A 16,438-nucleotide genomic window follows, 5' to 3' on the forward strand; every position below is an offset into this window, starting at 1 on the left:
GCTGCCCCACCCAGAGCCGGCAGTCACCGAGTGACAATCGGCCGTGACCTTCACGGCCCCCCTCCCCTACCCGCTCCGCCGGCTATTCCTTAGCCTTCCCCTTCTTTCTCAACCGCTCGCACAAGCTCTTTCTTGCCCCTTAAACCAAGACAGGACTCCCACCCTTCCCCTATTTCCGACATCTTAACCCGATTCCCCGACCGCTCCTCCACAGCTAAGCGTCCCACGCCATCAACATGGCGGCGACCACCGCCTCCTTCTCCACCCCGCTCCCCAACGCGGCCGCGCAGCGCGGGATCTGCCGGGAAATGAAGTCCACGCCCCGCACGCCGCCGTGCCGTGGTCACCCTAAAGAAACTACAAACCCCAGAAGCCCCCGCTGCCAAAGGGCGCCAGCCAATGGCGAGGCGGCAGCGCGGGCAGCGGCCCCGCCCCGGCGGGCGAGAGGGGTGATGTCATTGCCCAGCGGGGGCCGTGGGGGCGCGCCGCGCGCCGCCGCTCATTGTGCTCGGCCGGTGCCGCCTCCGCTGCCGGACACGGCGGGGGGGCCGCGCTCCCGCTGCTGCGCTGCCTGGGGCGGGCGGCCCTGCACACATCCCCGCAGACCGCTGCCTTGCGCCGAGCCCTGCGGCTCCCATCCCGGGCGTCCTGGCCCCAGGGTGGCTCGACACCGTTGTGGTGGGCTGCGCTGCGCTGCGCTGCCCGGGCGGTGGGGACTGAACAGCCATCCCCGAGCGGGACTGCCTTGCGCCCAACCCCGCTGCACCCATCCCGGGGAGCTGCCCTGTGCCGGGAGGGTGGCCAGCACCCGTCCCAGTGGAAGTGGGCTGCCGCGCACATCTCCGGGGTCAGCAGCTGCCCCAGGAGCGGGGGCTGCGGCGCCCAGCCCCGCTAAACCCAGCGTGCGGCGGCCCGGGGCTGCCGCTTCTTCCCATTGCCGCTGACCAGCTCCCGGCTCCCGCCTCGTTTTATGGTCGTGGAGAGGGAGGAAAAATCCCAAACCAGGTGAGTTCTGCGCTCCTCTTCTCTTTTTGGGTGCTTTTCCTTGTCCTGTTACCTCCTCCCTCCCAGGCCCCCATCTCTCGATGCCCTTCCCCGCACTGTGTGTTCCTCAGCGGGGAGCAGCGCTCCCGGGCGGGACTGCGCTGTCTTCCCTTGGTCCTGCTAAAATAGGAGGGGCGGAAGGACGGGGAAGGGGGAGGAAAAAAAAAAAACCTGACCGGCTAAATGGTCTCATCCCGCGGAGATGAGTGCCTCTCACCGCCCTTCGGGCCCGGCGGCAGCTCCGCGCGTCCCGCGGCTCCCGGGAAACTCCCGCAACTCCGGGATGCTGCGGGCGCCCCGAAGCCGCGCGGTGCCGAGCCGGCCGGGAGCCCTGTCTCGTTTGTCTCCCTCGCTGGATAAGAGCAGAAAATAAGATGGATTTTGAATTGCCGTCGTTAAGCAGAGCCTGCCAGAGCCGGGCTCCTGAGGACAAAATAAACACGAGGTGTGTTTTCGGGTGGGTTTTGGGGGCGTTCGTGTGCTGCCGTGAGGCGTCGTTGTTTTGACACCGCTATTCCTCCCCTCTTTGAGGGAAACGGAGGAGATTTGAATCCAGCTGACACTGGCTGTGTGCAGTGGATCCAGGTTTCTTTTCCAAGTCACATCATGAGCTAGTATCTTAAAAATTCTTGGTTGGACAGTCTGATGTTTTATATCCACTTCCAAACTACTGCTCTGATCTTTTTCACTTTTATCATAAATACAAGAAGTGCCTCTATTTTAGACTTTGTAGAAACTTTGCAGTCCAGCAGAGCTTCATTTTAGTGTGGCTTTTTATTTGTTTCCCTGTCCCTTAGTGTTTGTGGGGTGCAATTTGGATTTTTACTTGAACAGCGCTAAGATATTAGTGTGACATAACAGGCGTCTTTTTCTTATTATATGACATCAAGAGGTTTTATCCCTTCTATAACTAAATTACTTCTGCAATTGCTGGTGGACCCCAGACATCTCATACTGTGCTGGTGGCAGTGAAATGTGTGCACACAGTGGGGTCCTGTTGGCTTCAAGTCTGTCAGTATCTTTCAGTGCCCTTTAAAGTTAATCCTCACCAAAGCCTGACTTGGAGGCTGTTCTGAGAGCAGCAGGAGAGTGTGCAGCTGAGCTGATATTTTAATTTTTTTTTTCCTCCCCTCTGCTGCATATTTGCTTCTGCGCTTCTCTTGTATAACTGGCACTGTGTGTCCTCTGGCAGGGCTCTCCCTGGAATTGCAGTGCTGGGGAGAGGGTGACATGAGTGCAGTGGGGACAATGAAACTCCCTGTTTGCCTTGCTCAAAGTGTTTGTAAACACCCAGGCAGTGTTGGGGTGTCCGTATACAAGGGATGGTGTTTTACATCTTCTCCTCTCCGAGCTGGATAAACATGCTGCATCCACACCTCCTTGCATTTATTTTATCTGTGCTTTTTCCTTCCTTCCTCTTTACTACTGGCTCAAAGGGGAAGAACAACAGTGCATGTGGGCTGCAGGCGTTGCCTTTGGTTGTTTTTTTTTAACATTTTTTTTTCCTGGAATGACGTTTTCCTCTTTATTTTACAAGGGAGGGAACAGACAATCTAATAGAGTGTTTCCCATCGTGGCTGTAAAAGGAGAAGTTTTATAGGAGTGATTTTGTTAGCTTGGGAGAGAAGGCACTGGATATGAAGTGATAATTTGAAAGTGTAGCCTGGGAATTTTTCTGGGAAATACTGATAGAGATGTTGGTGAGAACAAGCAAAGAATCCATGGCTGGGGATTTTGCATTTAAACAATAAAATTTCTGTGATGTTCATCTTTTTTAATTCTGTTTTCATCTTTCTATATGTCTATATCTTGAACGAAACAAGCATAAAAAACAATACAGATTTGTATGTTTTTCAAAATTTACCACGTTTGTTTGATTTAGAAAGAGTTGTGAAAGTATGTGCTGGCATTTTGAAGCTAAATGATACTATATCAGGAGGTGAATTAAAAATGTACCTCAGAATTATACACTATTGTATTAATCAGATTAAATTTTCCCTTTCAGGAACTGAGATACAGACACATAAAAAGGGACAAAAAGCAGCAAACCACTCAATGATTGCTGTGAAAAAATCCGGATGAGCTAGGGGACCCTTCCTCTTGTCCCACAAAGACCTGAATGCAATGTATGTGTTTACTCTGAATCAAGAATTCTCCAAAATGCCAGTTGCTGGTAGCAAAGGAAATATCCCAGGAAGGCAGTACTAAATATTTCCTCAGGTCTTTTACTCCCCCCCTCCAGTTTCTTACTGGTGTTCACTTTCTGAAGGGAAATTTGGGATTAGGTGGTCTCAGTCATACTCTGCAGTGTTTTCTTGTATTTTAGTCCTGTTCCTCATGAAATTGAGTATGATGCCAATTACTGGCTTCTTAGTGATGGGAGAAATCACATCCTTGCAGCTTGGTTTTATGAGCATCACCTGTGTGCCCTTGAACTGTGTTAAATTGCATGTCCCAGAACTGTTGCTGCACTGGAATGCTTGGGTGTCACCAAACCTTACGTATGGGAAACCCAAAAACTGGTGACATGAGGGGAACTGGAAAGAGCCAGAGCTGAGCCAGCCTTGCTGACTTTTCAGCTTAACTTTCCTCTTGGCTCCAGAGATGAGCTGTGAGAAGACAGGGATTTCTGTAGCCTGGAGTTGGAATCTGGTGTGATAGCTGAAGTTCCTGAAGCAAGAGGTGCATTGCGGGAGGCGGCTCTTCAGGGAGGAACTGTGAGGTCGCTTCTCAAACAAGCAAGGGGAGAAAGGCAGGCAAACCACCCCCATTTGTCCTCCTGCTGTGAAGAGCTCTTCTGTGCTGGCCCATCCGTGCTGTGTGCTCCCCATCTTCCCACACCCAGCTGCAGGTGGTCGGTGTTGCTCACAGCCTGAGCTGGAGTGTGGTGGCTCCCGAATGCAAGCCGTAGAGAGCTCATGGTCTCTGCTCTGGAGCTGCCTTGGTTTGGGTCCTTGCTGGGACAGCCAAGCTGGCATCCATCAACTGGCAAGTTAACACACTTCCTCTAAGTTTTGTGGTGTGTCCCAGAGAGGTGTATTTGCAGCTGGGATTTTTGGGGGTGGCGTAGGTTTTGTTGGCATTTTCTTATTTTTGCATAAAGTGTAGCAAAAAAGAAATTATAATAGCTGGGATCTAGATCGATTCCATGTCTCATTTTTAGGCTTATTGCCTATTTTTAAGGACAGGACCAGCAGTTTGAGTGCAAGCCTTGCTCTCTTTGAGTACAGAAGGAGGAAAGGAGAGTATGCTAGGTGCTAGTTCATGCATGCTGTCAAATAACCACCCAGGCAGTGAGAAAATTAGAAAGATTTGTTGCAACTGTGTGACTGGCATGGCAGGAGTGTGGAAAGTAGCACAAGATGGTCATACCTTGCAGTGGTGAAGCTCTTTAGATACTGATGCTTGTATGGATGTTTGCAGAATTTTGGAACGGGAAATTTAGGAGACAATAAAATAATTTTCCATATTGCAGATGGGTTTCTGACACCAAAAACAGCCCAGTTGGAGAGGTCTTGGGGCAGAGATGCTCTGCCACAGTTCTGCTTTGGCTGGAGGACAGATGAGATGACCTGAGGCGGCGTTTTGATTGACTTTCTAGTTTCCACAATTTCATTTTGCAGCAAGTCATTTAGCTTCCTGCTCCCTCCCAGTGCTTTTGTCAATAACTAAATTCTCATCTTATTTTTTAATGGCTCTCTTATGGTGGGAAAGAAGTAATCTGTCATGTTTGTCACGTAGTCCTGGTTGGCCTGTGCATAAATCATGAATTTAAAAGGGGGGGAGGGAAGGGGTTGAGTCAAATATTCCTCAGGTGCTAATATGTTGAAATAATTAGGGCAGAACAAGGATAAACCTTGTCCCTTAAAATAATTGTCAGCTTTTAAACAGTCAAGACCACATTGAAGTCGGTTGCTGTAGTTTCATAACTAACATGTGCTATTAAACATTGACCCTGCATAAGGTATTAGTGAGATTTGTGTTGTAATGTCATTTGATTTCACCTTGCATAGATAAAAATAATTAGAGAGCTTTGTTGCTTTGAGCTGAGGAGAGGTATTTAGGTTGTGAACAGCTTGAGATTCACTTGCTATTTGTCATCTTGCCTCTCCTGGAGTTACTGCTCTCACTACACTGCAGAGCTGCACTCTTCCCTAATATACTTAAGGCAAAATTTAAACCTGTTTAAAACCTATTTAACCAAGCTGTTAGTTTCCTGAGATAATTAGGGAATACTTATACAAACAGAGGAGAAAACCTTCGGGAAGGTCTCACAGAAATCCGCTGCTGTGCTTTTAAGCATCACAGGATACCTTGTTTATTTTCTTTCCTTTTAGCAGAAATACTGTCTTTTGAGTGCTGCTGAACTAAAAGTTAACTGTAACCTTTAAGTATCTGAATAGTGTTTTCTTTTAGACCTTGAAAAGAGTAATGAGAAAAGGGAAGGGGGAAGAGGAAGGGGAGGAAAGGCTGTGCTGGCATGAAAAAAGATGAGCTTGTGCATGGTTTCTTAAAAGACTGTATCCTGCAGGCTAAATTTAAAAGGGGGGGGGATAAAAAAGAGGTGTTAGAGATGCCAGAGTACAGAAGTCAAGCAGTGCTTGGGTTCCTGTGTCCTGCTAAAGATGCCCTCCATAGAGAAGGGGACTTCACACAGGGCTGCAGCAGCACAACTCACTGCTGCACTGTGCTGCTTTTCCTCTGCAATGAAGGTTCCAAAAGCTAAACGCTGCTTTTTTTGATTAAGCAAAACCTCGGTTACTCGAAGGGCAGCATGTGTGCATTTGAAGTGGGAGTATTTCTTGGTATAAATCCAGGCTGTTGTTTGTAAAAGAGAATTGTCATGGAACCACCATCCCGTAGGCTGGTGCTGAGCCTTGGTGCCAGCTTTTTGGAACAGTACAGAAAATGAATCTGACTGTGTATGAGAGTCTCGCATCCCCCACAGTAGCAATCATTTGCATGTGCTTTCCTGGGTGTTTTGGACCAAAATCCTTGCAGCCAGGAAAATTAAAAAAAAAAAAAAAAAAAAAAAAAAAAAAAAAAAAAAAAAAGCTTTCATTGTTTTAGCAGGAGGGAGTACCCTGTTACCTGCCTCTGGAAGGATGGGACCCTTCTCCAGAGTAACCAAGCAGTTAGAATAGAATATTTTCAGTGGGAAGGAACCTACAAGGATCATCTAGTCCAGCTGCCTGAACAATTCAGGGCTGACCGTAAACATGTTAAGGGCATTGTCCAAATGTCTCTTGAACACTGACAGGCTGGGGTTTTAACACTCTCTCTAGGAAGCCTGTTGCAGTATTTCACCATGCTCTTAGTAAAGAAATGCTTCTTGTGTCCCGTCTGAAACTTTTCTGGTGTGGTTTTGAACTGTTCCTGTGTATCTTATCGCTGGATATCATTCCACTTCATTCCTCAGAAAGCTTCAGGGAGCAACGAGGTTATGCCTTTTCTCCAAACCAGAGAAGCCCAAAGCCTCTACTGCTCTCCATAGTGCTCTTCCAGCCCTGACAAAGCTGTGTTAGGCTGTACAGGATGTTTCACTACTTAGTGGGGTGTTGCTGAAGAGACAGCACCAGCTGCAGGAGAACTGCTAACTGTCCTTGTTCCCACCTGCTTTCTCCCTGCTTGTTTTCCATCTGCCTGATCCTCTTGCTCCAGTGCAGCCACCTCAGCTGCACCTTCAGGAGCCTGGATATTCCCAGACTACAAATAAATCTGAGCAGTAGGTATAAATGGAGACCTTAACTTAAGGAGATGTGATGCCTATAGGAAACAGATTATTAAAGGTGCTGAGTAGAAGAATTGTGTCTGGTTAGTAGATTACCCAATATGAGACACTGAAACTTAAGGTACAGGAATTTGTCAGACCCTGCTGTCTTTTTAATGGTCATTCTTTAGTCAAATGACTAAATAGTCATTTATGCTCCAAATAGTCATTTATCCATAATATGAGCATGAAGAGAGATCCAGAAAAACCTGTGCTCCAGAAAAATTCCAGATCCATGCTCAGGACATAAGCCGTTAGTTGAGATGTGAACGCCAGCATTCAGATTTACGACCAATCAAAGAAAACTTAAAGGATTGCCAGGATTAGAAAAGAGATTTTGGGTTTGCTATGTTGCAAAGAATGCTTTCAGTAATGAAAAGCGGACTTGAAAAATAATCATTAGCACTTCTCTGTGATTTAAATTTCATTGCCGGAACTCAGGGAAATGGAAAATAGATCAGTCAAGGCTTTTCATCTAACAAGTTTTTAAAGAAAGCCAGATTTGTGTCTAATTAGTGAGAATTTCTTCGTGGTGCTTCTAGGACCTAAAGAGTGGTGTTTTCATGACAGTTGGGACTGCATGGGAATATTTACTGAAAATAACATCTTTACTTAAAAACAGAGTAAGACAACCTTGTATAACCTGAATTCACATCAAGAAATCCACTACAGCATCTCCATAATGTGTGGTCATATTTTCCTGTTGCTTTCTGGTGGTAGACAGGAGTTGTAAATTCCTTCTTCTGCAACACTGGAGATTGAGACTTTATAATAATACCTATTGAACTTGATTAACTGGGAGAGAGGACAACTGCCACTTGAAAAAATAATTATTTTTCTATTGTTCTTGCTTTACAACTATTAACACAATGTAGGCTTGAAAAAGCTTTCCTGGCTCATTTGGTATCCCTGCTAGTCCTCTGGAGACATTGGATTATTCCAGCCTGAGATTAATAATCTTTAGAGGTGAGAATCTGAAATTGCTGTGGGGGTGTCAGTTCATTTTTGCATATTGAGAAGGTTAAGAGAAAGAACATTAGCCTTTTTATTCTTACATCCCTCCTGAAGTTCACAGTGCAACATGTCCTGTGGAGAAAAGGTATGAATTCAGGTAAAGCTGTGGTAATGGGTTTATTTAAACTCCAGCAAAGACTGGAGATATCTCTAGCTGTCACAAAAAGGGCAGGCTGGGGTTTCTATGTACCTATGGACTGCTGAGGATGTCAGAATGGTCAGCATCTGGTTCACTGGAGATGTAGCAGCAAGTTCAACCTGTGTGATAATGGCTTTGGGCTCTGCTGTTCTTCTCTGTAATCCCTTTTTCTCTGGCATAATTACAGAAAGTGCTTTTACTCTAAAGGGAATGTTTTGACACAGTTTGCAGCTAATTCCATGTTTTCAGTCTAAAATACACTCAAGTGCAGCGAGTATCTGCGCCATTGCAATTACTCCAGCCTTGTTGGCAGTAGCTGTCTCCTGTCTATAGCCAACAGAAGATTGTGGTACCCTCTAATTTCTCACATGTGAAAATCCGTAAATATTTATCCTTATTTTATCCTTAAAAATCCTAAAAATATTTGCTCTTGAGAGTGTTAGATACTTATGAGGGGATTCTTGAACAATGTTGAGTCTATTGAAAAAAACAAACATGTAAAGTCTGTGTCAGAGTTACATATACCAGTAGCTTGAAACTGTAGAAGCAGAGTCGGTGCCTGATTTCTTTATTGCATTTGTCCTTGTTCTGAACAATTTGTTCCTTCTAAAAAGGGAACTGTGCCCATTCCCTTCAAGTCAGCAGTATTCACATTTCTAAAATATGGTAGTAGCATTTTGCTTTGATTGGTGTGTTTGTGCACACATAGAAAACCCCCAGATAAACACAGGTATCTGTTAACTCTTTAATTTCAGCAGTCAAACAGGAGTGTAACACTGAGCTCTTAACTCCAGGCTAATGGATTTCTACTCGACCTATTTAGGAGGAGGAAGCATGAGCATAGGACTCAGATGGAAACTGCTTTGTGAGATCTGTAGGAGTGAAGTCTTGTCTTATGACCTGCAGTTGGCATGCCCTGAACACCTTGTGAAGGGATGTAGTGTAAGTTCAGTGCAGGAACAATCAGTGTCTTTTAGCAGTTAACTCCAAATTCTTTTGCCTATCACCCAAAACTGGAAAATAAATATATCCATATTGTGATCTTGAGGTACTTCTCAGTATTTCCATTATGTTTGTAAATTATGTTTGCTACTGTAGAGTGTTTCCCTCTACTAGGAAATATTTTTTTTCCTTTTCTTTTAAGTAGCAGTGCTGTTGTCACAGTTCTGCAGGAAAGCTGCGTCTTGGTGCACTTGCACCTAGCTGTGCAGGTCACTGGTCCCTCTGTGTCACTAGGAAGCGGTGACAAAAATGCCTTCAATAGCATGGCTTGTGAGAAATGTCTGCTGGTTCACACTGGACATCTCTGTGCTGGAGATGCTTGAGATTGCCCTGTCCTGTGTTGTTGTACATGCTTATTATGGACCATTCCTGAATTTTCTACTGCAGATGTGAATGTAGCATGGGGAACTTCTAAAGCTTCTTAAGCTACTGCCTGGCCTTCATGCATGCTTCCATCATGAGTAACTTCACCTTGCTCATTGTGAGTATTCAGTCTTTTGTCAAGGGCCATCACATTTATATCAGTGTTGCCTCTGACCTGTTGTGCCTCTGGACTGGGAAACTCCTTGGATAAGTTTGTCTTAAAATTAATGGGTTTTGCCAGGTTAATTTTTTGGGATAGCATCCTCAGGCTGATTCATTTTGCAGCCATGTGGGTGGTTAGCTGATATTTAATAATAATAAATAAAGGCATGTTTAAAACAAATCCCCTCTAGTTAAGAACTCACAACTGAAGAAATTCAAAATAAATTGAGTATTGATTTGCACAATGAAATAACCAAGGAAAACATTCATTGTGGGCCGAAGCTAATTCTATTAGAATAAATGAGGCTGATTGTGAAATAAATATTAAATAAAGTATCTCATTAAGTTCTGCAGTTTTGCAAAAGCTGTCGCCACGGGGAGGAAGAACCTGGCGTGAATGATAGTTTGTTTACTGCAGCTGTCAGTCATTGCGGGGGTGAGCGTGGGGCATCAGTTTGTGGAGTAGCCACTAGTAACCAGGTCATCCTGCTTAAATGTCAGGCTTCTTGCTGGAAAATGTGTGAAACTACATTAAAAAAATTTCCATCTTGTTAGCACATGTCTCACAATATTTCTCATTTTGCTTGATGACATCAGTTCTTGGAGATACAGAGGAAAGTTTTAAAAATATCTCCTGGGCAATGTTGGGTGATGCTTAGCTAATGAATTTATTGATGTCTGTCTGATACTCCAGAGGGTTGATCCATTTCTTGTTCTTCTTCTGATGCAGTTTTTGAGTCATTAATCTCTTTATGACTGCTCCTGTATTTTGTGTATAGATTGAGTTTTATTACCCATTATAAGGTCTTTGGGATAGAACTCCTGTCTGTTAGTCTCCACTTTCAACAGTGAAAAATCTGCAATTTTCTACAGTCCCTAAGTGTTACTGTAATGTGAGTAACCGGTGCTGTAACCTGGGTGAGAATAGCCATTAGTAGTTTTGGGGAAACACGGTCTCCTTAATTTCATTGCAAATCAATTTATATAATTCACAGTTTCCTCTAGAAATTACATATTTTGTACTTTGAAGGCAAGACAATTGAATTCTGCATCTCTCTTGTGTTTATAGGCAAGTTCCTTTAAAACTTTGTTTCTTGGTTGCCTCCATGCATAAAATTGAGATAACCTCAGAGGGCTGCCTTGAATATTCATCGGTGATTTATTGTATGCCACTGAAGAAAAGTGTTACCAGCAATGCTAATGAAGTTTGTTACTCAGCCCCTCTGCTGCACATTGATTGGTATTTCAAAGATCTGCAGTCTCCACAGTGAGCTCTAGCAAATTCTCAACTGGACTTAGCCTGTAGATGACACTAATAACTTTGATTTATGTGGGGCTTTCCCTTTGGAAGAGCTCCAAAGAATCTTATAAACTGCAATGCGAGCCCTAGTGTAAATATTGCCTTAGCAGCCACCAGCTATCAGGGAGGTGCTGTGTGATGGATATTGCAGTGCAGCTGGATGTGAGGGCATAGCAAGGAAGAAAAAGAGTTCTGCAAGCTTTGGAGGTGACATAAGGAGAGAAGTAATAAAACAAGCAGCCACTACCTGAATTATGACTTTTATCTTTGATGTGATTGATTCTTATAGATCAAATGACTCTCATGTGGTAGGTGGCATTTTGCTACAGCCTCATGGTGCTGTGATACTGGTTCAGTTTAAGTCAAGCAGAACAAGTCCTGCTATTAACCAGGGTTTTCTTTCATGCAGAGCATGTGTGTTTCTGGATGCCTTAATTCAAATACTGGGGTGCAGCAATGTGCTCCCAGTGGTTCCTGAGGCTGGTGTGGCTGGCTCTGTGACATCCTCCTCCTCCAGACACAAAAGATGCAGTTGTTTGGAGTTTGCCCTGTATATGATCCAAAAGATTTGAAAGCATATCCTATTTACTTTTAAGCTGATGTCCCATTAACCCTAAAGCCTTTTAGAAAGTGTAAATAACTTTGCAAAGATGTTGGCTTGGAATTTATTGCGTTCAGTTGGGTTTGTTCACTGGATGGTGGAGCCTTGGCTTTTTCCCCTGAATCATAGGTGCCCAAGTTGTGTTGTCTAAATAACATTATTGCTGTTTTAGGTCCCAGACACCATCATTGGAGAGAGAGACAGCAGAGTCAGAAGTGGGTCATTTTGGTTAATTCCTCAAAGATGGCTAAGATAAAGCAGTGCCACCATGTACAACATGGTGTCAGGTCACTTTATTAATAAAGAGTGGTTCAGCTTTTCTGTCCCATGCAGAAGCATCTCTTTTAGAAACGTTTTGAGCACTTTCAACTCTGCTAGTGCTGCAGCTCCAAGGTCTCAGAAGCAGTAGATGGAGGTCCAGAAACTGGATAACACAAATGAGTAGCTAGAACTGGAAGCTGCAACCGGAACAGTTGGAGAAGAATTGCATGGCTCCTAAGTGTGCTCTTGGTTGACAGGCACCAGTGTCCTGAACAACCAGCCAGCTGTAGCCAAACAAAAAATGGCAAGAGCAGAGGTCAGCCCAATAGTGACAGTGTGGATGCTGATTTTGGGCTCATCCCAGCCATCTGGGGATCCAAAGAATTGTAGCAATAATATTGTTCTTTATAATTTTGCCAAAACGCTCTTTCCTTTAGTAACTTCTAAGCCTGCTGGCCAGGTCAGATGGTCATAAAAGCTTGGTTTCCTTAGAAAACAAGGCTAAAGTGTGTATAATGCTTTGAGGAGTAGGGAGCTTGTTGAATTCAGGTGCTTGTTCGGCAGTGCTCATCTGAAGATTGCCTGGCATGGAGTAGAGGTCACACTGTATCATGTTTAGGCTTGATCTGGGCAAATGAATATTTCTGTTGGAGCACCTAATGGAGACCTCAGCAGTCAATAGAGCACAGTTTGTGGCTTGGCTTTCTGCCTGGCTATAGACTTACACCAATCTTTACAACGCAAACAAAATGCAAAGTGTATTTATAGCCTGGTGGATGAATTTATATTTTTGGTATATTCTGTTGCTGGAACTATTTTAAAGCCTCAATGTCCTGGTCTTTCTAGATATTCAGTTATGTATTTTCCTAGGCCATACCATTAAATATATAGCTAGATAACAGTCAATTAATGCATTAAAGTTTAATTCAGTACATTTTTTCAGTTTTAGGATCCCATTCATTCATATTGCTGTAATCGATTCCTCCTGGAAATGCTGTGGTAATTAGAGGACAGAATGATTTGCAAGCAGTACTGTGACATGTGTAACCAACCTGTCTTGTTTTGAGCCTTTCATTACCTTAGCTTATGACTATAATTGTGTATCATCTCAAGGAGGAGTGTGAACTTTCCATTTGCATGTTAATGGCACTTTGTCTGGGAAGGTGCTACAGGGATTCAAGCAGTGTTATACAGAAAAAGTAACGTGCCCAGTAAGCAAACAATTTTGATGGCTAATGGTTCAGACGTTGGTAATAATAAGGGTCTTTTTTCTGATACAGCAAATGCATCTTTCAAATGGGCAAGACAATTGGTATAATTTAGGAAGAGAATTGTTGCAGAGAACTCCTTCCTGTAATCAGCATCTGTCTCTTCTTAGGAAAGAAGAAAGTGCTTATAACTTGTGTGCCCTTTTGAAAGGGAGAATGTGTCAATTGAGTCTTAATATGTGTTGTGAGACATAGAGATATATTGGGAAAAGCTGTGTGCTGAAACTCACTGGCATTCTCATGTGCAAGAGATGTGAAGCTTGTTTGGCATTTGAGGGCTTTGTCCAAGGCTCCGACATTTTACTCTTCAACTTCTAGTTTTAAAAAAGAACATCTGTGATTTTATCCTAAGCCTGAAATAGGCCCCAGTGTGCCTCTGTGTGATTGAGGTTGTTTGTTCTCCTGCAAAGAACAGGCTCTTAACAGCTATTTTGGCTGTTCCTGGGAAAGTAGACTCTCCATCACACTTCTGCTTTTGCGTGGGAAGGGCTCCTTCTGAAGTCACAGAAATCCATGTAAATATCAAAAATGCATCTTGTGTCGCATTTCAAATCCTTCATAATTCCCTACCCTCCTGCTGTTTGCAAGAAACCCAAGCCACATGCTTTCATCTCACCATCACCTCTCAGCCTGATGGATCCAAGAGGAATTGCCATTCTCTGTAGGTCAGACCTGGAGGAAAATGAGTAACATGGGCATAACAGCCTAACATTTCCATTTAGGAACAGTTGGATAAGCCTCGAGAGGGGAGACCTGCTGCTTTAAATTAAGAGTGACCACTCAAGTGAGATTCCTTCTGCCACTGTACATTGCTGTGGCATCCCGTGCTCCATCATTGCATCCACAGTAGCTGTCAATGGCAAAATGCAGTTTCCACCTGGCAGAGCTCAGTGCTTTCTGGTGGGTGACTACAGGTTATGATCACTAAGAGGTAGGGAAAGGCCAGATAAGAGCAGTATTTTTGAGCAGGGGAAAGCTCAGTGAGCATTTTCAAGGAGACTTAACCAGCTGTGAGGGAGAGCATGGTTGACAGGACTGCTTTTGCTTTAAGGATAGTTAGTGGGATGTAGGCTAGGCTGTAAAATGAATGTGGAAAGTAATAACAAGGAGCTGGAGCCATAGAAAGAAGAAAAGCTGAAAACCCTGAAGGTACAAATTGGGCAAATAGTGCTTTAACAGGTGGGGGTTTTTTCTGTATGTGGGGATGCCAGTGATCCAAGATGAGATCTATTGAGGCTAGAGAGTACAATTGCAATAACTGAGATATGAGAGGATGCTGGGTTGGATTGATCCTGAAGGGATTTTTTTTTTCCCAGAAGGTTTCACTGCTGTACTTCTGCAGGAAATAACTCTCTTGCCAGCTGAGACTAAACCAGCTCTTCATATGAATGATCTGTGTGAACAGCAAAGGTGCAGGTTGGTGAGGCTTTGGTTGGGAAGAGAAGGGCTGCTCTCTTAGCAAAGGGAGGGGAGAGGGTTTAAGAGAAGCTGGATGGTGTCAGTTTTAAGCTGGAAATCTGAAATCTCTTTAGGTAAGTATCAGCTGTTTGAGAACTGCATCAACCAGTTCAGTTGCTGCCCATAGAACATTAAATTAGCAGAGAAAGCACTTTGCTCAAGTCTGGGGACAGAGGTGGCACTAAGGCACTAGTGGCTAGGAGAGAATTTGGACAGTTGCAGAGCAGTGAGATGTGGCCTGTCTGTGTGGAGAAATGGTGAAGACCCCAGGAAAGGCTGGTCCATCATGGATGGTCTGTCCTTCATCACCTAGGGGTGAGTGGGAAGAGAAGGTAGAAAAAAGTATTGTCTTCTTCATTGTAGTAGTTACAGCCTTTATACTTAGTTAAAAAGGGAAGTTTCCTGAATATGGTACAAAAATAGTTCCCATAGAAAAATACCAGTCCTATTACAACTTCCTTGGCAGACAAAGACAAAAATGCACATAGAGACCATGATATCAGGGCAGAGGAAGGTGGGTATTGAGATTGCAGAATGAAAAGATACCCATCAATGATAGTAAAGAAAAGCAAAGCAAAGTTGGGGACATCAGCAGGGAAAGAGGTTGGAGAGATAAAATAGTTCAACAAACATAATATGAGGCATAGGTCTGGTTTGCATGGGGCTATTCCTGAATTTCTCTCTTTGGGCAAGTCACCTGATTTGTTACTTTTCCCCATTTTTGCCTCTGTGTACAGAGTGATCAAAGATGGACAGTAATTCTTAGTAATTTTCTATAGCAGACAGTATGGGTAGGCCATCAGCCTTGAACTCAAGTTTATCATGATACAGGCTTGAAGTTACTGTTAATGATGAGGAATATGTATGTACTGTTTATGAGCAACTTGCTCTCCCTTTAAATTTTAAAGTATGTACAAGGGGATAGGTGTTAGGTGAAAAGTGTGCTCACAGTAGTTAAATGTTGGGTGATGCTTTTGACTTCTTACTCTAACCTTTTAAAAATGCCACAGGCCACTTTCAATGTGATAGACAAAAAAAAAAAAAAAAAAAGTGATACGTTCTCTCAAAGCACAACTCATGTTTTATTGGAATCCATACAACCTTCTGTACAACCTGGTATAAGGAAAACTCCTGTCATGCACATGGAGATACAACAAGGAGAAAACAACAAAATGGAGAAGAAGAGTCTAGCAGGTGTATAAAGCAGAGATGCCACCCATAGGTCTGCAACCCTCCTCTGGTGCTCTTACATAACCCAGCTAATGTTTGACTTTAGTTTTGTGTTCAGTGTTGGTTGTTGTAATGAAGGAAGTAAAATTTACTTTTATTCTATATTACATATTTAATCATGGCTTCCTAATGGCTATGTGCCTATCACTACCAGGCTCTGGATCTGTCCAAGATATATTTGTGTTGAGGGTGAGGAGAGTGCTTTATTTTGCTGGCTTTGGGGCAGACATGAGTGGACACAGACCTGCTCCAAAAAACATGCATTGTCTTCACTGACTGCTTAAGTGTGATAAATAAGGGAAAAAAGAGCAAACACCGTGTTTTCCGTGTGACCCCCCCCATTATCTGCAACTCTTGTATTGGGAAGTCTCGCTTGGTGCTTGGCCAATTTTGTGGGAAGGGAGAGATGGTTATCCATTGCCAAGAAAAGAGACCCCAGTCAGTTTCAGGGAGCACTTGGAGCTGCTGGCTGTGACTTCGGGTAGTACCTGAGGCTCCTGCTGGGTAGCATCAATAGAGCTGTGAACCATAGCATGGGGTTAGGAGCCCACAGTGAAAACTTGTATCTCTCCACTGGAGGTGAAGTTCTTCACTCCAAACGCTACATAGACTTTTTTTGCATGTGGAACACTTGACTTTGCCCCAAGCACACCTACATTGCAATGCCAAAACCATACTCAAACCTGTCCCTTTGCATTGCACCCCAAATGGGATCCTTGATCTTTAATGCCTAATACTCCCTGATTGTCGTGGGTTGTTTGGTGCTTTTGACAGTGAACCAAAAGCCTATTTGTGACCTATAAATGCATGTTCTGTTACAGGTGGA

The 16,438-nt window shown here is 44.0% G+C and overlaps 1 protein-coding gene across 2 annotated transcripts in view; it reads left to right on the forward strand.

The window, feature by feature from the left end:
* Nucleotides 1-511: 511 nt before the first annotated feature.
* RAB30 (RAB30, member RAS oncogene family) overlaps nucleotides 512-16,438 on the forward strand; it is a 39,254-nt gene continuing 23,327 nt past the window's right edge. The window contains exon 1 of one of the 2 annotated variants that reach the window (XM_066341278.1): nucleotides 512-1,005. Coding sequence is in view for 1 of the 2 variants with exons in the window: in XM_066341277.1 (XP_066197374.1) it covers nucleotides 11,639-11,655 (17 nt within the window). In the remaining variant the exon portion in view is untranslated. Of the gene's footprint in view, nucleotides 1,006-11,631; nucleotides 11,656-16,438 lie in introns of those variants that run through there. The other variant, XM_066341277.1, reaches the window with a different exon arrangement.

Source organism: Sylvia atricapilla, chromosome 2 (genome assembly GCF_009819655.1).
Source record: "Sylvia atricapilla isolate bSylAtr1 chromosome 2, bSylAtr1.pri, whole genome shotgun sequence".
Taxonomy (NCBI): domain Eukaryota; kingdom Metazoa; phylum Chordata; class Aves; order Passeriformes; family Sylviidae; genus Sylvia; species Sylvia atricapilla.